Genomic DNA, 26,812 nt, shown 5'->3' on the forward strand with positions numbered 1-26,812 from the left:
GTGACTTTCCTGAACTGGTTCCCATGTTGAGAGCATTCTGGCCTCAGTGGAAATGACAGGCCAGTTCACTTTCCGCTCTCCTAAAACGTCTCCACTGCTATAATTCACATCCATACAGACTGAAACCAAATGGTATTTAGTCTACCATACATACTACTCATATACAAGAGACGGACTAACTATTCTCGATTACCGAAGAGGAAAAGATCATGAACTCCAGCCACAGAAATGACCGTGGAGTTGAATCGACAACATTCGACTAAGTCAAAGTAAAGTTGGTGTGGTCTTCTGAAATGTGATACATTCATATTCCCACCACACACAGCTATGAAGCAGGTCAGCTAGTCGGAGGCAGGATCAAACAGCATGGGACATGGCTTTAAAGTTTTTGTGTTGGTGCTGCTACACAATATAAACCCACAGATAGACAGGAGGACTGGCTGGATGTGCATGGAGGAGTGTGTGTACGTGTGTGTGTGTGTGTGTGTGAATGACAAACACAACTTTGTTATGAGAGGTCAATGAGTTGTCCATCATGTCTTATATCCTTTCTCCCTCCATTCTCTGCCCTCTTCCAGTGACGCCCATCTCACTGACTGGAGCGCTTTCCCCAAGCAGACATGAAACGCCACGGTTATTACAGCCGAGTCATGCTCGCTTTTATATTCAACAGTGCGGGTAAAGGCCGATGGTCGGTGGGGGTAGAAGGGAGGGGAGAGCTGGGGAGGGGCATGGACTTCAAAGCATGCTTTCAGAATGGGATTTTCAGCTTAAATCCACATAAGAAAAAAAACTGTCATCACTGGGAGCCGGCATTATTTCTGTCTTCTAAGAGCAACGCTCGCCGTGGCCATTTCAACAATACAAACTATGCACACAACTGGATGTAAACGACCGTCAGGGGCCATGAAGCAGTGAGGAGAGCTTTGATTTATGCGCGTGTTCAACACTGGCTTCTATACAAACACTGAACTTGGAGTCGTAAGAGTTTAGGAGTATTGGAATGAACATCGTTTTAAATATCATGTGCTCGCTAAAGAAAGCAAACAAAGCGCAATCATGAAATAATTCTGACATTCATCGCACACATAAGCAGTTTGGGGTTGGCTCAGGGTGCTTACTGTGCTGTACACCCCCTTGCTGTGTGCAGGCTGTGGGCCCTGATCCTCTGCTAGGGTGCTGTTCCTCCCAAAACCCGGCTTGAAAGTCTACAGAGATAAAGAGATTAGGCGATGAGGAGTTCAAAGACAGCACTTTTGTACACGTAACAATAAAAACAAGCACGAGAGACCAAAAGAGAGAACACTTACTGGAGAGAAGGAAACGGGGTTTTCTCGCAAATACCTCGGGTTTTCAATCTGAAAGAGTAAACAGAAGAACTTTAGACCTCTCTTCTTCCTCTTCTTCTTCTCCTCACAAAGCCTTACCGCCAGGGCCAGAATCTAACCTCCGCCCTTAGTTTGTCATAAACAATGCGGGGAACACATCAAAAGCTTGGTGCAGTCTCTTCCGTCAACTCTCGTCTGTTTAGGAAGACAGAATGCGCCGGGCGACTTCAAGGCGTCGTGTGTGTGGCCCGCCGGGTTTCCGCTCTCGGCCCGTCTTTGATGTCCCGACACGGCCCTTTTGTCAACACTCAGGACCACTAATCTGTAAGCTATCCCCGCTACGTTTATCGTCACATGGAGACAAATGTGTATACATTCTTGCCAAACACCGACACGGCATGTCCTTTGATTATAATATGAAACACAAGAGATGGAAAAAGGAGAAGGAAGAAGAAAAAAAAAGCGTGAGCTGCTAACCTGAACACAAAAGGGTCACACTCCAAATGACTCTGCAGCGTTACATCAATACAGATCACTGACTGTGAAACAAACTACAAAAGCATCGCAGTCTTGACAACTTGCGATTTTCCAACCACTATTTGACATTTGTTTATGACCCCATTATTTCCCTGTGAACTCACACTACCATTCGGTGTTTCCCTCCCAAGCACTGAGGCTGTCTACAGGGGCTGCTAACTAGCGGCAACATTTGGAGATGACAGCACTGACGGCGCACAGTAAACAGCTCTGTTGCAAAGCTTCTTTAACATGAGGATGAAGGAGGACGAAGAGGAGGGATGCGCGGGACTCATTCAGCTGCAGTTAAATGAAAAATATGTGATGTTGCGAGGTGGCGCGACCCACACAGAGCCGATCCAGAACGACGATGAGCGAACAGAACCTAAAACAACCTCAAAGCGAGGCACTAAAATAGTTACAGCTACTGTACGAGAATAAAGTCTCAATCTGTAGCTTCCGGCTGAGCCGGTGACAGCGGAAAATAGATGAAAGCAGCTGTGCCTCCCGACTTAATCGTGATGCAGGTGAAAACAGGTCAGACATCTTGTTAGCTGACATACTATAAGCTCTCAACAAAAGGAGACATCCGACTTGACACGCGGACCAGACCAGACCACGCGATGCATCAATGGCGTGTGCCACCATGTATGACGAATTGCGACTTCATCTCGGCACTGGCAAACTCAAAAAAAGATATACATATTTACCAAGAGGTGAATCAATCAATATGCCTCTAAACGAGTGCCCAGGCAGAGGACGAGAACGTCTGTCTGCGGGTAAAAAAAGAAAATGCATCAGTCATCAGATTCGATTGAGCACGGCCCACAGGGCGAAGAAGACATGGAGACTAAATGCTGCGTGCGGTGCGACGCTGGCACGGCGTCGCGATACTAAACTTGGATTTGACGCACACGTTTTTTTGCCTGCGCGCCCACACACATGCGCCTGTGTGCGCATGTTTGTCCAGCCTCGCAGCTGGCACGGCGTCCTGTGTCATTGGAACCCGACGTGGACGGATGCAGAAGAGGAACACTCCACATCACAAGGCCTGGCATCTCCGGCCAAACAAACACCGGGTGATTGATGGCTTCCTCGTTTTCGGACGAGCGTTGAGCAGGCCGTCAGCGCGCCCATTGAACCGCAGACAATGGACGCCCAAGAGGCCGGCACTGCCGTTGAATTCTGTATGGAAAAGTAAGCCAAGTCCCATTAGAGATGCAACTCTGACAAGCCACAGAGCGGCTGCAGGTCCTGTCGGAGTCTGAAGCAATCTGCTGTCTTCTGTCCAGCATGGCCGCCATGCCGGCTACACAGACTTTACGACATTAGGGCTGAAGTGCACAAAACGATACGGACCGCTTCAGAAGATCTAAAGCAAAGCTAAAAGATGTTCTTGATACAGTGACGTTGGTCGGGCTCAGATTTCGTTGGAGCTGGGCGCTTTGAAGCAGTGCATCTATAAAACTTCTGTAAACTTGAAGTGGGTCGGCGTGTGTGTGTGAGTGTGTGTGTGTGTGTGTGTGTGTGTAAGAACATCTGTTGATTTGGAAGATGCAGGCTTGAGGGAGCGTTGCCAGGCAATGCCTCTTATCAGCGTCTCAACACAGACGAGAGCCGAGCGGGGCAGTGCACGGCTTCACGTCCGCTGATGGATACCTCAGATTACCCTCGGATGGAAAGAGAGAGAGAGGGAGAGTAACACGGAGAGAGTCGGAGAGAGGTGGACGGACGGACAGAAGGGTCAGAGAGCGAAAGAGAGTGGCCGGGAAGAGTTCGGAGAAAGAGCAGAAGAAGTGTGAGCGGCTGTGCTGTCGAAGACGACCGTGTGAGTAACGCGGGGGAGAGGACAGAGGCAACAAGGAGAAGAAGAAAAGAGCGACGCAAGGTCATGCTGGTGAGGAGATAGGGAATAAATAAGGGAATAAAAGAACATGAGGGCAGAGTGCTTATCAAGCCCTGGCCTGGTGCACTCCAGCCAGAGCAGATAAGAGAGGCGCACACACACATCTTCAGATACTCAGTTTACACAACCCCTTCATCTCATCCCACCCTCACACCCTACAATAGCAAAGAGCTGCCTAAAGGAAGTGGTTTAAAGAGGACATAGGTGAAAGGGTCTCCACTCCCTTTGTTTAGCCGTGTGTAGGCGATACAGCTCAGCACCATCGCCCTCTTAATTTCGGTGAACTCGTGAGCTCGAGCGCTCCGGTTCACTGGAACTGTGGATGAGCCGCAGCGTGACATGTAACCAAGAAGCTCAAGGCGCGCCCCTGGACTCACCCCCAGGTTCCAGCTGTTGAGACGAGCCTCCAGGTCACTGTCATCCGGAGACATATCTGCCTTCAGCCTCACATCCACCTGAGGATTAAACAAATGTAAAAAGCGTGCGTGTTGGAGTGTGTAAATAGCAGAAACTAAATGGAAATTAAGCTATATAAATTAGGAGGGAATTTGGCCTTAGGAAGCAAACGTTGGGATTGTGATGGAGGTTATTATTTGTTGACACAATGCAAGTCCTCTCTTGGCAACAACACCATTTCTTCTCCCTTTCTTCCAAGTTTAGAGACATCCAGTACACCCACATGTGTTCTCCTCCTGCACTAACAGCTTTCTACTCCCTCGTTATCTCCATCTCCTCCACCCGTTGCTCCCTCGCTCTCCTCCCTCTCGCATACAGCACTCCAGATGTTTGGCAGTCCCACATCATTTCCGTCATGCAGTAAATTCCACAAGAGGGGCATACGCAGCTTCACTGCCTGTCGTCCTTGTTTTCCCCAGCCTTTTGTTGCAACGGGCCTCCGGATTTGTTTTATACAGTATAATTCGAATGCTTCCAGGGGGTTCTGTTGATACAAGATCAGTTTACTCAAGTCCAAGTTGGGCAGCGAGGTTGAAATGGGGGGAAGTATCTAATAAAGTTGAGCGAGCGATAGGGAAAGGAGAGATGTTGTTTAATTTGATTGGGATCTGGTGGAGTGTGGACCTTGGTTGTACCTCAACAGAACTGCACTGACAGAGAGATGGCTGAATGAATAGCTCGGGATTAAATGCCCCTTCTGATTAAAAAGGCATTACGGTCCCGGAGCCTCACCCTCGACAAACAGAGTAAACGTTTAATTTCAATATCTAGGAATGCAGAGTATGTGGCTGTTCAAAGCAGCGTGGCACAGTCTCTGCATCGAACCAGGAATTCAACGCATTGTGTTCAACACTGATAAGTATGAATGGCCTCAAATGCTTTTGGCCACCGATGTACTCACAGTTGTGCAAACATCGTCTCAGACCATGAACATGTTGGGAGATTTATGGTGGTTTGATGACAGAATGAAAAGGCCCTGAAAATATATTTCTAAACCGGCTTTGCCATCCAACTTAATTCAATAAGTCCTTCCTTCCTGCTGCTGTCAGGCTGCACAACAAACTGCAGTAGATTGCTGGAGATCCTGGCAAACTCAACACTTTACTTTGTTTTCCCCTTGTATATTTAGTATTAGTATTAGTATTTAGTTTTTTAGTATTTAGTTTTGTGTTTTATAATTATTTTTATTAATGCTCTGATGTGCACCGCTGCTGTGATTTTAGAAATGTCCCAACTGTGGGACGAATAAAGGTATATATCATATCATATCAACGTGAACAAAGAGGAAGAACAGAAACAGAATTAAAGTTGTATCATCACTTCTCTAATACAGTTTAAACACAAACTGAACATTAAAACCTTCCTCGAGGTAGATTTCAGCGAGGTGCCCCTCATAAATTGGCAGTATGTTAGTAGTAAATGTATTGTGATCACGACTATTAGATCCATTTTCGCTGCCTGAACCAACAACGTATGAGTTTGGGGAAATTCCTTTGGCTTCATGGGGAAATGAGTTCAAGAATTCCCAAATTGCTCGACATTAAAGAAGAAAGCAAAACATAATGGCCATTATTTGTATTGGCACCGGCGGGTATGCTGGTAAAATTGCAATGTGTCATCACAGCTACCTATAAATCTGAAAACACAACAACTTGTTGAATCTTAAAGGAACAGTTCCCCCAAAAAACTAGCCGGGTGTTGGGAGATACTGATAAAAAGCACTCGTGGTGAGAGGAAACATATGCATTTCTCATTTTGAGGTGAACTGTCCCTTTAAGACAAGCATGGCAGGGAAGTCCAGAGGAGTGGTCGACCGTCTGAAACATGTTGCACTAACCATCCTGGCATCATGTTTAAGTGGACTGGAGGACATCGGCCGTGATGGAGGCTTTTCCTCATACAGTCTTCTCCTGGAAGAGAAAAGAAAAGAAGTTACCCTGTCGTACAATGTGTGTGTGTGTCTGCTTTTGTCCCTTTGTTTGCGTATGAATGTGCTTGCGTAGGCAGCCTGCCTCGCTATTTACACAGATAAACATCTGGCATTTGTTGCATGGTTTGTGGTCTGTATTTCATCCCATCTGAACAATAAACGTCTCCACTATACATCGCTTTGTTTCCACGGACAGCCCACAGGGCACCAGTCTACGGCGTGTACCATCCTTTTATAATCATACACCTCAATCATTGTCTCATCATGTCCTGGTCCATCACGCCTTAAACAAGGAGCTTTACAGGGAAACGGATTATATTCGTGGGCACACAAATGCACGCGCTCCTCATTTTAACACACGCACACACACAGACGCTCACGCACACGCACTATTTAACGTGTATAGCTATATTTAACTCTATGGATATTACAATGTGTTATAATATGTTGCATTAAATTACTTGGCGTAATACGAATATGTATTTTGTTCTCAGGGCTCTCGTGATCTAAATGATGAACCTTAGAAAGATAGAAAAACTAAACTTTTTTTGTCACGTTATAACATATTTACTGTCAGAGACCACGTCAAAGCAATTGGTGGTAAATAAGGTACGAGTAAATAAGATTCTAAGTATATAGATTGGACAGTTATGAGGACATAAATAAGGATTACAGGTCGGCCTCTGGATATTACGCTTAGAGAAACACCAGTTTGTAAATGCTCAGGGGAACACTTACAGGATTCTTGGTTGGTTTTTCATGATTAATTCATTTAAGAGTGTGCAGTGGCCTGAATAATGTACAGTTCTGGAGCCCTTTACTAATATGTAATAATTACATTGTACAGTTGATGTCATTGGGCGGCGTGATGTCTATTTACACACCTGGAAGTCTCTGTGACATGCGTTGTAATTAATGTGTTATAAATGCACAAACTGACCCGAGAACCATCAAAGTGCTGATGCCTAGTTACAATGGGACGGCAGCAATAACTGAGGTACACGAGCAGTGGCTCTGAGACAGATGTGCTCCAATAACTCAAATTAAAAAAGATCACGATCAAAGACCAATACAATACCTTTGCAATAACACTGTTAGGGACTTCAGTCACATACGCACACACACACACACACACCTGCATGCACATGCACATGCAGCCATGAAACTTGGATAAGCGGGCCAAGCTTTGCAATCTTGGGCCTCTAAGTCAACAGGTGGATGAGGATAATTGAATCAGATGTGTCTGGAGTCTGAGGCCCAGAGATCAAAGCAGTGGCAAGTCAGGCCAGAGCTCTGCACACACACACACACACACACACACAAGCACACACACTCACAGAAGAAAATGAGAACACCATGTAGAGCCTCAGAAGCTGCAGCTCGGCTGATTAAAGCAGCCTGACATCCATACCCCACCCTGACCTCCAGGTGTAGAGCCACTGGGCCCGGGTCTCAGCCTCGGGCACCCTGAGGAAGGCCGTCTGACCTTGGAGGGACACAAACATCTCTCAGCCCCTGCACTCCCTCCACCAGAACACAAAACCGCCTGGAGGCAATATCAGTGAAGACACTATGGCCTGTGAGCGATAAAGACGCGAGGCGTTCATACCGGCATCAATGGCTGACGACTGCCACTGCAAGGACAGTGTTATTGTCGTACTCACCCAGAATAAAGGGGAGAGTGGAAAGAGGGTGGTGGGGTGATGGGGGGGGGGGGGTTAAGATTTCATATGTGGATGAAAAGCACACACATGGAATGCAGAAGTCCGAGGGAGAGACAAGAGAAAAACAAGAAGATTACTTTTTTTTTTTTTTTAAAGCCTAAAAGAGAGGATATTGACAATGGTGCGTCGAGTAATACAAAGAGATGAACTGTACTAAACTTGAACACCTGACAACAGGAGAGCAGATGAAAAAGTCAACGTGTCGAAAATCAACACACATCCAGCATTTTCTCCCGTGTGTCTTTATCATGCTCCGTCTCCTTTCAACACAACGTGACAGAAGAAGATGGACAAGACATGTTGGGTAATCACCAAAGCTGTTTTGTATGATCTCTTTAACCTCACTGACAGCATTCCTCTGTCTGAATCAGTGCTACGGACAAATCAGTGGCTCCATCTTGTGGCTGCATGAGGAACAGCAAGGACATCGTTGAACGTGTGGCGGTATTTACTCAGGGCATTTTGGACTAATGAGGTTACTGTAGTAGATGATGTATCTGTTAAAACACACACACAAGCGCACACATACACACACAAACAGTAATCAGAAGTACCGACTTTGCTTTCAGATCTTGAAACTTGGACCGTTTCACAAGCTAAAAGAAGCCCTGCCCATCACTAATGGCGAGTGAGACAGAGATCAAACGTTGCCACATCATAGGGAGTCAGACAAGTTCCTTCAATTTAATCTTATCTAAATGAGAGAGACACATAAAAGGACTCTTGGTCCGGCTAATTTGCTCCATCAGGACGTCGGCCTGTGATCTGAGTGTTTCGTGGTGTTATCACAATCAGAAGAAACGGCTGTCGTACCACTTGTAATGTAAGCTACAGCTTCTACTATGCAAATAACTCATACAAACAGGTCAATGAAAATACCTCAGCACGAGCGATCAAGTCATATAAACAGATCCTATGTTGATAATAATGAATCGATGCACACAGATTTAGGAGAACCACAATTATTAACTAGAATGGGCACTCGGTAGAGCGCATACCTTCGCATATCACAAGATTGGGCATTAAATTATGAACATTTTGGCATTAGTTGCATGCCAATTGGACAAAAATGTATCGTGCTATGGTAAAAAAAGTTGACCTTTCCATGACCTTGACCTTGACCTTTGACCTGATTGATCCCAAAATCTAATCAAATGGTCCCCGGATAATAACCAATCATCCCACCAAATTTCATGCGATTCGGTTCAATACTTTTTGAGTTTCTGGAATAACATAGCACAAATAAATAAATAAATGGCGATCAAAACATAACCTTCCGCATTTTCAATGCGAAGGTAATTAATCCGACAATAAAGTATCCAAACACTTAAAGAACAAACTTCATGAATAAGACAAACAAAAGCACTGCAGCATAATTGTGACCATTAACATCACACTCAAGGAGCAAGTGATCAAGTATGCTGGCATTTTAAATGGACTTTATTTCACCATAATCCAGTGTTAAGGTACAAACTCATAAGACATAATTAACATATGTTCTGCTGGTGGGACACGGACACGGGCAAGATAATATGCGTGACAAATATTGTAATAATGTTTCTAAGAATCAAATATTCTACAAACCCCAACAGTAAAATATGAATTACATATGGCAGCAGAGGGCTTGTGCTCCCTTACACAGTGCCCTGGTGGATATTAAGCTCTTTGCTGCACTTACAGTGCTCTCTTGTTATTATGCTAATGAGCATATCAAGCCACTGGGCTCCGATTTTCCTTTCCTTGTTAATTGGAATGAAAGATCGTGAGTCATTACTAACACCACTTTGTCAAGCGCCTGAACTGCCTGTAGTCAGAGGAAATACCAAGGAGCAAACTGGGAGGACGGATGATTTAGGGAGGCGCGCTGAAAGAGTTCACACAGGTGTGTTAACGCGATTAAATGCATTCATTTGATTGTTTTGCAGGCGTACCGAAGTAGCACATGAGCTTTCAGACAACTAGTTATAATCAAGTGGCACATTTATAAATCTGAAATACATAAATGTATGTGTTGGGCCTTTAGCCGATGCTCATACAAGAATAGGAATCCAACAGTTTAAGAAACAAGCTTATGAGCTACCAAGCTTATCCAGACATATATGCAGACTGATGCAAGAACTAGTGCTGCTGAGCAAATACGATGGACAATCTCACGAAAGCTGTGTATCCAGCAGCCAAGTTCAATTTGAGTCTGATAAAATATCTTCAACACAGCCTGCTTATCTTCTGAGTTATCTAGCATCCTCTCCCTCACACACATTTGGGCGGCTTTAGCTCAGTGGGGTAAGAGCGATCCCGCTCCCATTAGTTGCAAGTCGAAGTGTCCTGCAGCTCCTTAATAACTAAGGATGGGTTAAATGCAGAGAACTAGTATATTCTATTCTATATATATCTAAATAAAGGACTTTACGTTGTTAAACGTCTATTTGTGCTGCCACACAACTATAGTTGAATGCCAATATTTGACTTTTGTCTGTATAATGTGTTGCATTTCGAAAGAGAAGGGAGCCAGGACCCCTCACTGCGATTCAGACCAGCCAAGGAATAAATGAGAATATGTTCCGCTTAGGAAAGTTATATATTGCTAATACAACGGTATAACTGACAGATAATATCATGGGCCCATTCATGTGAGTCTGCTGTCACTCTGCTTCTCGCTGTTAGAAGGGACTTCAGTCGGCAGTGGAGTTCATTCACTTCGCTGTTAAACCTGAATCACAAGGTAAATGTCTGACTTCTGTCATGCTCTTTCTCCGTGTCACCAAGTCGGTCTAAATGGACGCGCGGTGTGAACATTTAAATAAAAGGCCTCGCTGATGTTAGAAGTCAGAGAAAAATTACTTTTCAAGAACTCTATGCGAAATAATATATGTGTGATAAATGAGTGACGGATTGGAGATTTCCAATTTGCAGACCCACATACACATCAAGCCATTAGACCATAGATTCTGGCTCTTCGTCAGCACTATGCACCAACCTAAGTTTATATTTAAGTGGGGTAATGTGCAATGGAATAGTACCTGTGGTGAGCTGCAATAGGTGTGGAACTGGCTGGGTCCTGAAGCAGACTGGCAGCCAAACTGTCATCACTGTAGCGACCCAGCTCTCCCGTCACCCAGTCAGGCAGACCTGCATCGCTCTGCTCCACAGGTCGACCACTCAGTGGCTCATCGAAGTAGATGGACTGAAAATGAAAAGTTCGCAGAAAGGAGATAACAATGTGGTTAGTCAAGTCCGTTTCAGTATTTGCAAAACATTGCGATGCTCATTAAATCTGTTTTTTAAGACTAGTATCTGACACCATGTCACTATGTTCATTAACTCTGAAGTACAGAGGCACACAGTCACTCCTACATGGCAATATAAATGTTCCCGATTCAATGAAGCAGTCATTCTTACCATGTAGGTCGGGAGTGTCTTGAGGCTGCCAGGATCTGGTTTGCTGGTGAAAGGCCTCTCCAAGACTCCTCTTTGAAGCATGTAAAGGAGCAAGCGGGCATGCATGTTGCGGTTCTTACGACCCGTCACACCCGAACCACATGCAGTCGGATCACACAGCTTCTTTATCCATATTGCACATCGCTGGCGCTCTGGAGTCAGTGGAAGAGAGAGGGATGGAGGGAAAACAATAGATACATGTATCATCTTGTCAGTGACTTTCTGGTGGCATTCACTTGCTTGTAATAGTATAAGAAACCAGAGCCAGGGACTAAAGTATTGTTAAGCCAGAGAGGACATGTCTCACCTGTCTTGTTGTGGTGTTTAAGAACATATGGCTTCATGTCCAACAGGAAATGGTCAAACTCAGTATCCAGCCTGTCACACGAGTCCTCGTGTTTGCTCATGGTTTCCCTGGGATATGAACACATAGACTCAACCGTGAATAATAAGTCAGATACCGTTAGCGAGTTTTGAGAGTTTGAATCCGACTTTGTTCACTCAGTTTCAAAAGTGGACGTCGAGAAAGACTTAACATCGTGTAATGTCAGCACGTGACATGACAACCAGTGTAATAACTGCACTGTTCACACACTAGCTAGCTAACAGAGTTAACTAACCAGCGATGGGTACAATACTTCAGGAGTGAGCCTGGAGCGCAATTGAAGCATTAGCACGCGAGCTAAATCCGACCTGGAAAACGCTGGCGGGGTGTTTTTATTATTTTACAGACTTCCTCAAATAAACAGATGAACACGCTAAGAGGAGTTTACTTTGGATGTAAATGTAAATTAACCTGTGAAAAGCAACTTACTTGTAGCCCGGATTTGGCCGCTCAAAACGGTTCAAAACTTTAGCATCCTGACTTTACGACACATCCGGTTTCCGTGGAGCGTCTCCCTGTTGCCATAGAAACTCGACATACTTTTGTACAATTTCCCTTTTTTGATGCCGCCTGGCTACTTTTCCAAGTTATATATTAGCTTCCCAGTTTTCTTTAAGGAAACATATCCAATTAGAATATTGCCTATACGTTTTACTACTGCCAGCACGACATTGACATTATATAAAGCCCCGTTTTAATTATTGATTGTGTATATGGTTCAAACTATAAAATACCAAATCCTCAGCAACATGGAATAGAGTCAAGTAAAATGGAGTATCTGAGATTGCTGCCTGGTGTAAAATGAATCTCAGTTTAGTCAACTGCAATGTACTTTAAGTCCACACGATGGTGCACCACATCTTTGGTTGGTGGGGTGGTCAGTAACAGATAGAGGGACATGCCGTCTTGGTTCTAATTAAATATAGCCTACAAATATATGTTTGTACAGGCAATCTAACACCAACAAAACACCCTTATCTATTGCACAGAGAAGATTAGAGGACGTGCATGAGGTTTTTGGTCAACCGCAAAACTTGTGAACTCTACCAGGTTAATTGTGCGCTGCAATTGAAGCGAGATATTCCCACAGCACGTGAAGGCGGACTTCGCCGACGTCACTTTGGATGAAAAAGAAGCGCTCAGATGTGGTCGGGGCAGAGGGGAGGCGTGCGGTCTGTCAGGAGCTCCTCCAGCCGAGACCCCACCTCGTCAGAGCTGTGACAGAGACGAGGAGCTCACAGAAATCGCATCGGGACAACACCAAGTTGTGGTGGTGTAGGTCGGTTCGTCCCCATTATGGCGGACCATCTTTTATACTATAACGACTCAGCTGGGGTTAGGAACCGATTCGCCCGCAAAGGGGCTTTGCGGCAGAAAAATGTGCATGAAGTGAAGAACCACAAATTTACTGCGAGATTTTTCAAGCAGCCGACGTTCTGCAGCCACTGTACAGACTTCATATGGTAAGCTTCCCCAGTGCGTTTAATGCAGAAGTCTCACTTTTGATGCAGCAGTTTCCTTCACGGATATGTTAAATATTGTCTGATTGTGTAAGTTTAATATGTTCACATTGAAAGCCTAATTGTTTAAGTATAGGCTACAGAGAACACATTTGAGGTCATTTCTGTAGCTTTAATCAGTGCAAGATAGATAAACAAGTTCAGACCCCAGTCCTAGATACTGAAAGTTTAAATTAGTTTTTGAAAATTGTATCCAGCCTAATTGTGCAATTTGTTTTGCAGGGGATTTGGGAAACAAGGATTTCAATGCCAAGGTAAACTACTTGCATGTGTGTTGGTGCGGTCATTAATATCAGTCACGAGAGTAGCACAACATAGACAGCGTCTGTTTGGCCAAAGTTAGACCTCTAGCTCCACAGGAATAAATTGATGCAGCCATTGAAAAGCATACATATTTGAGCATGCTTGGCCTGTTTGCCATCTCATGCAAACAATGGTTCTTTTTAACAGTATTCACGCAAAAACCTCTATTTTGGCATTAGCAATAAGTGGTTCCGTGAGGAAATGGTTTACAGAGGTTGCAGATCTAGTGACACTTGGACATAGAACAATATATATATTCAAAAAGTGTTTATTTAGTTTCTTCAGAGGGCATATCATTCTGCAAACAAGAAAGCAGAGGGTTAACATTAAATTGAAAAGCAGTAACCATATTTACTATCCTGAAACAGTTGTCAAATAAGCATTTAAAGAAACATTAGTTGTGGACATACCTTGCAGTGGTCTTTACACTACGAGGAGCAGCAGTTAACCCTAAACCCTCTTGGGAACTGCTGGAGAGTACCTGGAGTTGCGTTGGAGATAACTGGCTCGCTGGAAGCCCTTTCTGGACTGGACAATATAGCTTTGACGGATCGGTTCCCTCACTCTGTGGGCCTTGAACATTTTTGGGGTGCTGACAACTGCCGTTTGTGGCCGGTAGTTGATCTGCCTAAAGTTAGAGTTCTCTCCTCCATTGAGCCCAGAAGAGGGGCTTTCCCACCTAGATAGATAGAATGGCCGGGCTACCACATTAATTGGTTTACTGGGGAATGGGCCCCATTTGGAGGAAGGTGAGGATCCTTCGCTCACATAATTACCATTGCTATATGGAACTGCAGCATTTGAAAAATGCCCAGTATTCATATATGGATATAGAGTATGGACAGTGCCTGGCTGAGGCTGTGCTGGCGTGTCATCTTCTTGCAGGTGGCTGGAGCTTAAAGGAAACAAAAGCTCTTTTGCAGGGTCGTCCTGGCTCCAGTCTCTTGGCCGACCATTAACAAGCCTTTCCACCTCAACACTCTGGGTGTCGAGCAGGTTTTCAAGAGATGGGGTCAGACTTGGCCATTGTGCAGCTGAAGGCTTGTTGTAGCTCGTGTGATCAGGGACAAGCAGCTGGTTGGCTGAAGCCTTCCAGTTGCGGCGATCAACGATTCCAGAATCCAAAGCTTCAGCTTGTTTATCATCATTGTTGCGATCTCCATGTTCTTTAAAAACAAAGTCAAAACATGAGATGTTGCCATGGCCTTATGTGATAAAGATAAAAAACATCTGTACCTTTTTCAGCTGGTAATCCAACACTGCAGTCACACAGCAAAAAACAAGTCAGGGAAATCCTGTAGGAAGACAGTAAGGAACAGACATTCAATTAAAAATATTTAATGGAAACTGAAGAAAATTAAATGCAAAGAAATGCTCAACATCAATAATACATACCACAGAAGTAGTCCAAGAGCCATGGCTATTAACTGAAAAGCAGCACCCTCTCCTTTCCAGATGCTAAGGTTTGAGACGTGCAGCTGACTGGGCAGTACTAGGCTGGAGGGTAACCTGTGCTTTGTTAGAGACCATATGTGTCTCCTTCTTATACTGGTCCGACTAAACGAAGCTCATTAGCAACAGCTGCTCAGACAGCAATTAGCGGCCAAATCGTTAACAGGTGTGGCAGCCGGACGACACAAACCACTGTCTTGAAAGTCCTCTTTCTAATTTTGCTTGTTAGAAGAACACGGAACACCTTTTTTAGATTTGATGTTGCATTTTGCACAAAGCAGTCGAAAGGCTAGACTTTCACTTCATGCTTTTACGTGGAGTCAGGGTGCCACATATTACATTACATTACATTACATATCATTTAGCAGACGCTTCTATCCAAAGCGACTTACAATAAGTGCATTCAACCTAGAGTACAAACTAAGAACATATGACCCAAAATCAACACCCCGATGCTACTATCTTTGCTAAAGTAACGTTTACCTCCAGACATCTGATACTGTGGCAGTCAAAGGCAAAGGAAAGTGTAAAGAAGGAGGGAGGCAGGAGGAAGAGTTAGAGAGGGGGTCACATTAAGGTCAAATCACCAGTATATGGAAACACAATATAATGTAAAATAAAAGATGAAATATTAAGTTAATGGAAATGATATGATGTATATCTCTAATTAAAGTAGACCTGTACAATTCTGCTTGTTCTCCCTCTTTTTTATTGCATTTGTGCAAGAACATTAAATGAATGTATGCAACAAAGATTACTGCTTTAAGCTTAAAGTATAAACTACCAGACATTGAAACATAACTGCTCATCCGTTCAGGAGGGGCCAGTCTGGAGGTGCTGTGCATTTAGACGGTGGTAATCTTACGAAACACTGAGTGGAATGAGAAGAAGCAAACTGATGTATCTTGCTGCTGACTGCACTACGTGATGATAGACTCACGACCAAACGTCCTGGCATGTGTGTTGTTCTCATGCCAACTGGTGTCATTCTGCAGGGTCATGTTACAAAGTGATGATGCAGTGAGAAGATCTGTGGCTTTAATTAACGCTCTGTGTCGACCCCATGGACACGTGTGTCTTTTATGTGGGAAAAGGACCGGGTTGTGTTTGTGCTTTCAGTGTGCTGTGCTATGCAGATTTCTCGAATGTTTAACGTCTTTTGTAATCGTTGGTAACACTACGGATATATAGGCATTCGCATCCGCATGACGTACATTAATGTTGCTAAAGGTGACACTTTTGCATGTTTTGAGGTGCAGCTCATCAGCACAATATTTGGGCTCCTAAAAGCTATCAGAAAGATGATAAAGCCTGGCTTACGTGATCTTTCATGTATTCATTTCCCTGCATTGCTGGCATCAGTTTATTGTTTCTTACATGTTGTCGTGGGCAGATTAAGGGCTGTCTAGAGCTTCCTGCCCTGCATTGAAAAGCCAGATAGCAGCTTTTTGGTTTATTCTCCCGTGATCACACACCTTCACCATACAACAGCGAGCAGCAGAGTGCCATCCAAAGCATCTGTGTGGGTGGAGGACAGAGTCCCTGCTGCTCCCAGGTTGGTGATGGTTTACCCTCTTTATTGTGAAAGGTAACAATGGGGATGTGTGGTTCGGCGTGGTTGGGGATGTAGAACGCATGTCACACAATTACATTATCATGAATGGAACACTTAATAACCAACATCATAATGGATTGATGTGCAGCAGCCTCCCATTTACTGCTATTTTCTTGAAACTGTTGTGCATTCACTTTGACCTACTTTCATTCAAGTTATTGTAGGGACTAAGATGTGACTCACTACAATATACTAAATATAAAATATGATTGATCCTATACATCAATGATACACTCAACTTGCACGTCATAAGCCCTCCCTCTGCTTCCTCACGCTGTGCATCCTGTAATTTTTTTTCTAATTCCCACTGACTTTCATTGTGCTGTGTTTTGTATGCATGCTGTATTGAGTCAAAACACCTGAATATTGAAATCTGAACATTACATTTCTAGTGAGCAAAGTCTGTTGAGTGTTGATAATATTTTACTATTTAGTTAATAATAGAATATTTAAAACCATATATTAAACATCATTAACCACAACATCCAGCATCGGAACATTTTAAAATCACATTTCACTTTGATGTAGAGAGGCTGCTATACAGAAACCTATTAATAATATATGCACCCGCTAAATCAGATTCAGATGATTAGCAGCATATTGGAATATTAAAAAGTTAAAAGAGGTTTTGATTTCTATTTACCAAATGGCAAATATGGGAATTACTCACCTGACCAGAAACCCACCTTCTTGTTAGGAATCCCCAGAGTGATTTGATGAATGTATTCATTGACATCAAATGATGCAGAGATAAATTATTGGCTGTTATGTTGCTTTTACGCAGCGCTGACAGATGGATAGGCGCTCAACACTTGCAGCTCCATGTGTCAACATTGCAAGTTGTATTTTTAAGTTTTTGACTTGAGAAAGTATGACATATGAACAAAGGTTGAATCATATCAAAATATGACAAAAATATGAAAGACAAATTATGATGTAATTACATTTCAGGTCTGATTTAATAATTATGAATTCCCACAGGAAAAAGTGTTGTGAGAGAGAGTTTCAGCATTAGATCACTTGTCACCATGGTGGATGCCCCCCCCCCCCCCCCCCTCCTCCTTGCCTTATCGAGCTGAGCGTCTGTGGAAATGATTGGGCCATCTGGAGAGTTGAGAAGCCATCACTGGGAGGAGAGTCTACGTCTGGACATGAGGAAGGCGAGAGGAGGAGGGAGAGGCGGTTGGAAGGAGAAGAAGAAGAGGAAGAGGATGTAACAATGTAGAGTGGAAAGAAGCTGAGAAGGAGGCAAAGTTGAACGCAAATGTAGAAGACTTAAGAAACACAGGAGGATTTGCAAGTGCATGGGTGGAAGCGTGAGGGTGCGAGAGATAATGAAGTCAAAGATGCCTTTAGCACATCCTGGCTTCATGCTGTGGAGTTTTGGCAAAGACAATGCAAATAGTGTGAATACTCAAGAGCAGATGAAAGAGAGCAGAGTGAAAACAGTGTATGTACAGTATTATGTTCAAGAGATGAAAACAAAAAGGTTGAGAACTGAGGCCAAGTTACATCTGAGAAGTAAGATCACAGATTGCTGAATATCAGATTGACTTAAGTCAGAAATAACTTATTTTTTCTTTGTTCAGTGGGGTAAGAGGCTGTCTGCAACTTGCATGTTGGTTGTGGTTCGATCCCCCTCTCCCATTAGTTGCAAGTCAAGTGTCAGTGGCACTGACTGAACCCCCCCCAGTTGCTTCCGGCGCACAGCCACACTGCTCCTTAATAACTAAGGATGGGTTAAATGCAGAGAACTAATTTCCCCTTGGGGATTAATAAAAGTGTATATTCTATATTCAATTGGGGACAGAGTATTGACACAAGTCGATATGGATCATTCATGTGGAGTTTCTGCCCACCTGATGAATACAAGTCCAATAGTCTCTCTCTTTTAGCTCTGTTTTTGGGACTGCTAAGGGAAATTTGTGTGTCTTTTGCTGCTAAACACTGCACTAGATTAACCAGCGAGTTCATAACTGTGTCTGTCTGCTTGTTGGTGCTGAGCAGTGGATGGTGGATTTTTAGAGATTTTTCTTTGAATATTGCCAGTTGTCTTTCTGAGTGAAACAGAATATGTTAGTGATTTGAATCAGATTATCAGATTTGATTGGGTCTGGTTCTCAACCTTTTTTCAGTGACCCCCCCATGTGGACAAAAAAAAGATTTAATACACAGCCGTGTGTCACCAGTGTCTGATTTAATATATAATATACAAATTTCAGTTTCTCAATTTACACATATAATTTATTGAATACTTATGAAATAATATTAATAATTAATAAATAATATTTTTTAAATCTCACGTTTACCCCCTGGAGTGCCGTCACGTACTTCCAGAGGTACACATACCCCCATTTGAGAACCAGTGCTGCAGACGACTGTCGCCTCCTGCAGGAAAACAATGAGGGTAAAATGAGCCAATTAGAGAAAAACTAGCTGTGTTTGGGAATGTAAACTAAATTATAATACGCCCCAAGACCCTTTTAAGCCTATAGTATTAGATGAGTAATCAGATGTTTTCAGGTTTTCAGAAAAGGTACAGATTTTTATATGAAAATTAATAACTTTTAATTGATGAACAAACTTTTTTTTAAATCAACCAACAGATACATGGAAAAATTAACACAGGGAGAATAAAAGTTGAAAATAAAAAAAATATTTATTTTATTTCACTGTGTTTTAAATGAGGTCAGTGTAAAGACAAATGAATCTAAAGTCATTGGCAGTACATAAAAAAACAAAATATTATGTTTTAGTCCTTTTGTAGAAAACGTGCATGATGTTTGCTCGCGACGCTGTGGCCGTGAAGTCGTGAACCCTCTCCATGTTGTTTTCGGTTCTTCTTCAGTCTGCCCTTTGCTTCCGTGGTGACCTTTTTTATAACTGTAGCCAGCCTATAATTTGTTGTTGTGTTCGAATTACATTTGCATACCAATTGCAGCCAACATTGCCTCCTCTCATTTCCAACCCAGGGACTATTTACTTCTCCTCGAGTGATAACGATGAGATCTGTATCATCATCTTTACCGCACGCACAGATGAGGGCGTTGGGTGCAGGCAGCTCCATTCACTCTCTGGGACGTTTGTTACCCCCAGTGGGCGACATCACATACGTGTCAGTTAGCATGACGAGGGCTGACACACACACCTCCAAATAGACCGTCGCTGAGCCCTAAAGGCAGCGTAGGTGTAGAGCCGATCACTTCCGCTGCTCAGAATGGAGCGCTGGCCCTCATTGACCAATCAAGGAGCAGCAGAGTGGGGGTGTTGGAACACGAGAGCGAGAGCTCTGCATCTCCTCAAGGGAGACCCTCCTAGACACTAAACATCTTACACAACGCCGGTGCCTTGTGAAGGGCCCTCCTGCTCCACTCTGCTTTGTGTGTTAAGATGCTATTCGTGTCTTTCATTCGATCTTCCAAAACAGATCCAAGCCCTGTTGCTATACTATGGATTGAGAAAAAAAAAAAAAAAATTCTAATATCAACATTGTGTGTGGACTTCACTCTTTTGTAGGAAACAGCATGAACACGAGTTCGAGAATCCATTAACTAAAAAGCGTAGTTCATTATTTCTTTATTTAGTCACTTAAAGTAAGGGAAGTTTGTTTATTATAAAAATCATCAGTGCTAGAAATATAAGTTACATTTGGCACCTTCACCAATCAGAACAGTAGTTTAATTGTTGATCCAAAAGCAAATTAGATTTCCCAGCGAGAGTAATCATGAGCTCCTGGAAGAAAGAATGAGAAAGTCGATCTTGACATATTCTCAACTGATGAATCCGGTCATGTATTTTGGATTAGATGCAGAGCAGACTGAGCGAAACATCTTAGAGTTCTCGCTTCAAAACTAGTTGGTAACTGAAATATATAAAATATTTTTCATCTGCGTGACTGACGTCCAACGCTTCACTTCAAACCTCATTTTGATTTCTCTTGAAAGCTCCCAAGTTTATCATCGGGGCGAAGAAGTATCTCCTGCTCGGGGCTCATTAATATCATCTTGTTGAATGTGGAGAACACATCGCGGTGACATTCTTTTATACATCAGCGATTTTAAGCCCTCTCCCAGCTGAACGGCATTAATTACACCAAGAGTGGAAGCTTAGCTTGCCACGATAATTATGTGTAATTCTGCCTGTGCTTGTCTCTGCTCCACTTTCAAAACGTCCATTTTTACTCCCGGGTGTTCCCCCCCTCCTCTCCTCTGTCTCCTTTCCCTTTCTCTCCACTCCTCACCCGACACTGAAGCGACATCGTGTGCCGTTTCCTTTCTGTTTCTTTAAACGCTCCTCTGATGGGTCTTTTATGTTACCAGCCGAGGGGCGGAGAGTCGCCAAAAACTGTACTCCAGTAAAAATAGCTACTTTGCATTAGCAAGTACTCAAGTAGAAGTAAAAGAGTACTTAAGTATTAACTTTAAAAAATACTTGATTCACGAGTAACTAGCGCATTGCTGTCTTTCACCCCTCTCCCCCAGTCTTTTATTTAATGTGGATATTACTGCAATTATTTCAACCACTTCCTCGGGGAAAAGTAAAGAAGTGAACAAACACACAAATAACCACATTTTAATATTTAAATGACAGCAGAAAGCAGGAGTAGTAGTAGTTCTGAAGGATGCTATACGACGTGTCTTTGTTCGGTGACTTCAGACTTACCCAGCGCTGCTCGCGTTAACATTTGGTGGCGTTCACATGGCTTATCTAAAAACACGTGGAGAACGGCAGCCTTAAACAGACGGATGTGGAGGCGTGGCTGCGGTAGGATAACAAGGCGCCAGCAGGCCTGGGACCAGCTCCTCTCTAGCAGCCAGACCACCACGGTGCTGTCAGCTGCCCACCTGCCTGCAGGAAAGAATGAGTACATAAGAGAAATGCGATGAATGTATCCAGAAGTAATGGGGTAAAAGCACAATTTACTCAAAAATGTACTCATAACAGAGTAAATGTAACTCGTTAGTTCCCGTGCATCATATCCCAATAGTGATTGAAATCACAGACACACATTATTTCCGGTATATAGCGTATGGGTTTAAATATGTGTATTTTCTATTGCAGCAGTTGTCGGCCCTGCTTGTGTGTTTCAAAACGCCACCATAGTGACACACCGTCAGGAAGGCTCGCTCTTCTATGTCGGCCTTGGTGGCTCGTCAAATTGAATTGAAGAATCTTAACAGTCTGTGGCCAAAAGGGTTTTTGATCTGTGTGCCAGTTAGCAGCGCCCGAAGACAGAGCCGCGCGGGGCCTTCCTCCGTGGCAACACAAGGGGGTTGCCACCGCCTGGCTGCTCGACACAGAGCTCTCCTTTGAAACTCACTGGGAAGAGGGGGTGAGGATGAGGAGGGTAGGATTGGGGAATGACGCTCGTGGGAAATGAAATGAGAGGATATGTTTTACAATCTTTTGTTCAGAGGTATTTGTAGCTTGTGCCTAATACTCGCCCCCCCCCCCCCAAAAAAAGTTTCGTGGACACCATTTTTTTTGTTGTAAATTGTGTTTATTCTCAAAAGCAGAGTATACAGTTATACATTGAACTCGTCATTTTTCATTTCCCCCCCCATCCCAACACAGAACAAATCGAACAAATCGCACTGCTTGAATTGTTCAAGTATTACACAGAAGTGTAAATAGTGTAGGAGGCAATACAGTCAAACTGAAACCAGAAATGAGTTTGAGACATTGTAAATTATTGCTAATTATAAGTTCCTACAACAGCTTCAAGACAACTTAAATAGCTTCCCCTCCCCCCTTTTTGTAAATATTTTTTTTTTTGAAAGAAACATCAAAGATAACAGAAATGATTTATGAGTCTAATGAGAGAGTCTTCAATTTATTAAAGTATTGGATAATCGGACCCTAAGTAGATTGAAATTTCTCCGGCTGTCGCCGCAACGAGAACTTGATTTTCTCCAATTTTAAGTAGAACACTAGATCCTTGAGCCACAAGGAGGAACTGGGAGGGCGAGGTGACTTCCAGTCCAGTAGGATTCTCCTGTGGACACCATTTTTGATGAAGGTTTGCTGTGATGAACACGTTGCATTTCCTGTGACTGCATCACAATAAAAGCCCCCTTGTTCATGTTTGGCCAGTGGAGCGCTTTTAATGTGAAGCAGCAAATACTTTAAACAGCAACGGTTTAGTTTTTAACGTGTTAATATTGCCTTAACATGTGTGCGCTGTTATTATAATCGACGCATGGTTCTTTTCTTATTATGCATTTGGAAAGTCCCCGTCTGCCTGTGGGGCCTACCAGAGACTGGGGGAGGATTCTTTACAGCAAACACACTGCAATACAATATTTTACAATACACTCCATCTTGCTCAGTTTACCATGGTAACAGTGCCAGTGGCACACAATGTCTTTCAACCTAGGGAAGCACTTCCCATAACAACCCATCAGCCAAAACGGGAGATTGGCATTAGCTTCCATTCATAAGAATAAATGGGCCTCATTAGCTGTGGCGATGCATTTGTGAGCCGGGTAAAACGCTTGAGATCTTGTGTAAATCCAAATATGAATGATCTCAAAACAGCAGCCCTTTGTGAACGCACACGGCAGCACGACAACAGGGAGGAGACCATCGCAGAGCCGATTCTTGACAAACTCTGCCCCCATCTTCAGTGCAGCAGCGACCGCCAGGAGTGCAATATTTTTATTTCAACATGACTGTCTCGGCAGATCATGTCACGATGTTTTGCTTGCATAACACAATGTCATCTAGTGACATTAAAAAGGGTCTTTTTGGAGGCTTGGCAGCATTACACAGCTGAGAGTGGGTAGTTAATTGCCAGGGAGCTGCCTGGGTGTTTTTGCTCAGACGCAATGCTGAGTAATAAGATGACACATGCTGTTCCCTCTTAATCTCTGTTTGAACAAACAAAGGCAAAAGAGCAGTTGAACCATGACGATGCTGGATCCTCAAAAAAGTGTGTGTGTGGGTGCATTAACGACAATAGAGAGCGAAGGGAGCTGGGATTTAATCTGAGTGATGACAGAAGAGACGTAGCAGCTAGATTAGTGTTACCACGAACATGCTGATAACTTTCTACCACACAGTTGGACCGTCTGTTACAAAACGTTGGTTTATGCTAATGAGAATAAAATAAAATAAATTGTGTTCTCCCACGAAAAGTCCAACAACATGTGTCATTTTCCATGTTGCATGCAGTCTTTTCAAAATAAACTTCCTTCTTCACAGGAAACAGTGGGTTAGGTTTAGGAAAAGATTGACATTTTTGTTAGAATAATTACAGAAGTGGCGTTGCTTCAGTATGGAAGTTATGGGTCCAAAAACTCAACATTGACTTCTGATTTTCTCCTGGGTCCATTGTTTATGTTGATTTTGTGATATAGCTACAAATTATAGCGCATACATTTTTGTCGGTATGGTTACAAATGCTGAATGAATACAGCTTGCAGTGCTCTACGGGGTGAAAGATGGAAGCATGTTGAACTTTATATGCATAATAGATGGTGCACCAATGATTCATATTAAAGACAACATCAGCACAAAACAGCCATTCAACCCCATTATTGGTGTATTACTCGTAGCTATCATCTGTTGCCATGAAAACATATAATATGTTTCGGGTTACTTAGTCTCAGACTCAAGGTGAATGGATCAGTGACGAATGATGACGATGGTGATAATGATGATGATGATGCAAGTGTGTGTTTGTGAGTGCAACGCTCAGCTGTCTTTTGCGGATGGAAAGACTCACCCCGAGGGAACTTCGATTAGGGGAGCTCACCTCTACATACGAGTCTCACCTCTCCAGCTGTGCTTGATGAATTCTGCGTTGATTACACCCACAGCTATGGGAATGGTTAATTCAGAGGTATCAGTCTTGACCAACACAGGGTGAGCACCATGTGTAGGAGGATTCAGAGCTTGCTGGGTGTGCCTCTTATAGTGTGTGATGGAGAGTGGCGTGTTCTCAGATATGATGCAAAAGCAAAGGAAAAAGGCCCAAACTAAGATGGTGAGTGCGGTTTTTATTTGGTGCTCCTTCGAGATTTCATACGCACATAATTTGTGTTGTCGATCCAGGGGAAGTTCATGCTGGGAAGAAAATCATTAATCGTAATGTCATGCCACCTCTTTCGCATTTGTTTTCATTTTCAGCGTTTATTTGTGGCAAGCCAAAAATCATATAGTTTGATATTATTATTGTCATTGATTTCATAGTCTTGTCGGATCTATTAATCTGTTGTTTTTTAAGGGGAATTCATCAATTCCAATTCGATAAAATGTCAAAATAATTGTGAAAAATTACGGTAAATAAAGGTAGCGTTTGGATAAAGTAACGGTTCAAAAGATATTCAGTTTTCAGTTCATTATCAGATATAAGAAAAGCAGAATATTAGCACATGTGAGAAGGTGATATGTGGCTTTTTTTATCCTCAAAAATATCTAAAACCATGATCACATCAGTAGCCAACCTTTTTTTTCTTTTCTGTTGGTCGACAAATTGATGAATTGAGTATATATATTCAATTCAATTCAATTCAGTTTATTTGTATAGCCCAATTTCACAAATTACAAATTTGTCTCGGAGTGCTTTACAATCTGTACACATAGACATCCCTGCCCCAAAACCTCACATCGGACCAGGAAAAACTCCCAAATAACCCTTCAGGGGAAAAGGGAAGAAACCTGCAGGAGAGCAACAGAGGAGGATCCCTCTCCAGGATGGACAGATGCAATAGATGTAATGTGTACAGAAGGACAGATTTTAGAGTTAAAATACATTCAATGAATGTGACAGAGTGTATGAATAGTTCATAGTAGGCATATTCCACGATGGAGACCTCCACGATCCATCAGGCAGATGGCGGTGGGGAGGAGGAGTGGGCGGAGTCTCAACAGTGGGCGGAGTCTCAACAGGACAGTGGCGCAGTCAGGAGCAGGAATTATATATATATATGCATCTTTATTTTCCTGTTTTAGTTGTTTCAAGTCAGTGTTGATAACGTAAGTCAAAAAATGCATATAAAAAGCAGGCAGTGTTTGGCTGAGATGGAAAAAGCGGGACTTTCCCTTCCTCATATTCAAGCTATTTCTGTGCAAGGACAAAGACGCAGGAGACAAGGAGAGTGAGCGAGAGGCAGAGGGTTAGGAAATGTGTGTGCCAGTTTTCTGAAGCGTGTGTTCCTTCTTCCTGCTCCTGTGGTGCGGTGTGTGTGTGTGTGTGTGTGTGTGTTGCGCAGTTTGAGGGTCACCCAGTAAGAGACTGCAGCTCTTAGTCATTCTCACACCTCGCTCTTTTTTTGTTGTTGTACCTGACAGTCCATCTGTCAACGCATTTACCACCAGAAACAGATCCCCTGTACACAAATTAAAATATTCAAATGTGTACTTATACACACGGTTATAGTAAACACGAAGCAGAGAGTGTTTAGAAACGTTGATGAGTGTAGTGTGCTGACGTTTGAAGGCTCTAAGCCGAGCTGCACAAAAGAAGAAATGGTAAAACCTTAATTCCATGCCTTTTTATGCTGATTCTGTTGGACGATCTAAAGGGAAAACACATCTTCAAGCAAAAAAAAGAAAAGTGATTTAAAGCTTAACCTCATAAAATCACATACATTACAGGGGAGTCGGAGGCGACAGAGAGCGCAGTTACTGCTATCAGCTACTCTGATAAGCTCTGCTAGTTTCCTGTCTGTGCCACTGTAGTCTATCTTTTTGTTTTTCTTCTCTATGATGTAAGATCCCCCGTCAGTTAGGGTTCCACTCGCTGTCTCGCTTGAGCTGTAATTAGCTCAACAACTGACACATTTCTTTGTTGTAGCCTAATATTCTCGATTTTAAGTTAAGATAATATGAGGAACATATTTAGACACTGTTTTGATTTTGTATGGTATAGCGATGGCAAGGATGTCTTGTAACTTGTAGACTTAGATTAGTTCTAATTGGTACGACCACATCTACTGAAAAGCAGTTTCATATTAATGGAAGCGTAAGCATGTTTTTTAAATATCTGTGCAGAACAATAAATCCCATCATGGCCATGGGAATCTGCAAGCTGATGATGTAATGTGATTAAGATGTTCCGCTGTTCATATTTCCAGAAAAGACTCCAGACATTACAGTTTTTTTCAGGCGCTACCAAGCGTTTGTCCAATCAGTGGTCACATTTTCAAAACTCTAAACACAATTAGTGTTTTGTGGCCATACCATTCACACATTTCATGTCGTTTTTAAACAATATGCAGTCAGTGAACACATTTT

The 26,812-nt window shown here is 43.0% G+C and overlaps 2 protein-coding genes across 5 annotated transcripts in view; one reads left to right on the forward strand and one right to left on the reverse strand.

Annotated features, from left to right (window-relative positions):
- The window catches only part of cep112 (centrosomal protein 112), an 88,383-nt gene extending 76,239 nt beyond the window's left edge, over window positions 1–12,144 (reverse strand). For 2 of the 3 annotated variants that reach the window (XM_056407412.1, XM_056407413.1), the window contains exons 1-8: window positions 12,113–12,144; window positions 11,606–11,712; window positions 11,260–11,450; window positions 10,881–11,044; window positions 6,044–6,116; window positions 4,128–4,205; window positions 1,311–1,358; window positions 1,122–1,208 (exon numbers count right to left, since the gene is read on the reverse strand). In XM_056407412.1, the coding sequence (XP_056263387.1) occupies window positions 1,122–1,208; window positions 1,311–1,358; window positions 4,128–4,205; window positions 6,044–6,116; window positions 10,881–11,044; window positions 11,260–11,450; window positions 11,606–11,705 (741 nt within the window). In that variant the 5' untranslated portion in view covers window positions 11,706–11,712; window positions 12,113–12,144. The remainder of the gene's footprint in view (window positions 1–1,121; window positions 1,209–1,310; window positions 1,359–4,127; window positions 4,206–6,043; window positions 6,117–10,880; window positions 11,045–11,259; window positions 11,451–11,605; window positions 11,713–12,112) is intronic. The other variant, XM_056407415.1, reaches the window with a different exon arrangement.
- An 835-nt stretch (window positions 12,145–12,979) lies between these two features.
- prkcab (protein kinase C, alpha, b) overlaps window positions 12,980–26,812 on the forward strand; it is a 95,241-nt gene continuing 81,408 nt past the window's right edge. For both annotated transcript variants that reach the window (XM_056407526.1, XM_056407528.1), the window contains exons 1-2: window positions 12,980–13,146; window positions 13,426–13,457. In XM_056407526.1, the coding sequence (XP_056263501.1) occupies window positions 12,980–13,146; window positions 13,426–13,457 (199 nt within the window). The remainder of the gene's footprint in view (window positions 13,147–13,425; window positions 13,458–26,812) is intronic.

This window comes from Pseudoliparis swirei, chromosome 23, assembly GCF_029220125.1.
Source record: "Pseudoliparis swirei isolate HS2019 ecotype Mariana Trench chromosome 23, NWPU_hadal_v1, whole genome shotgun sequence".
In the NCBI taxonomy this organism is placed as follows: domain Eukaryota; kingdom Metazoa; phylum Chordata; class Actinopteri; order Perciformes; family Liparidae; genus Pseudoliparis; species Pseudoliparis swirei.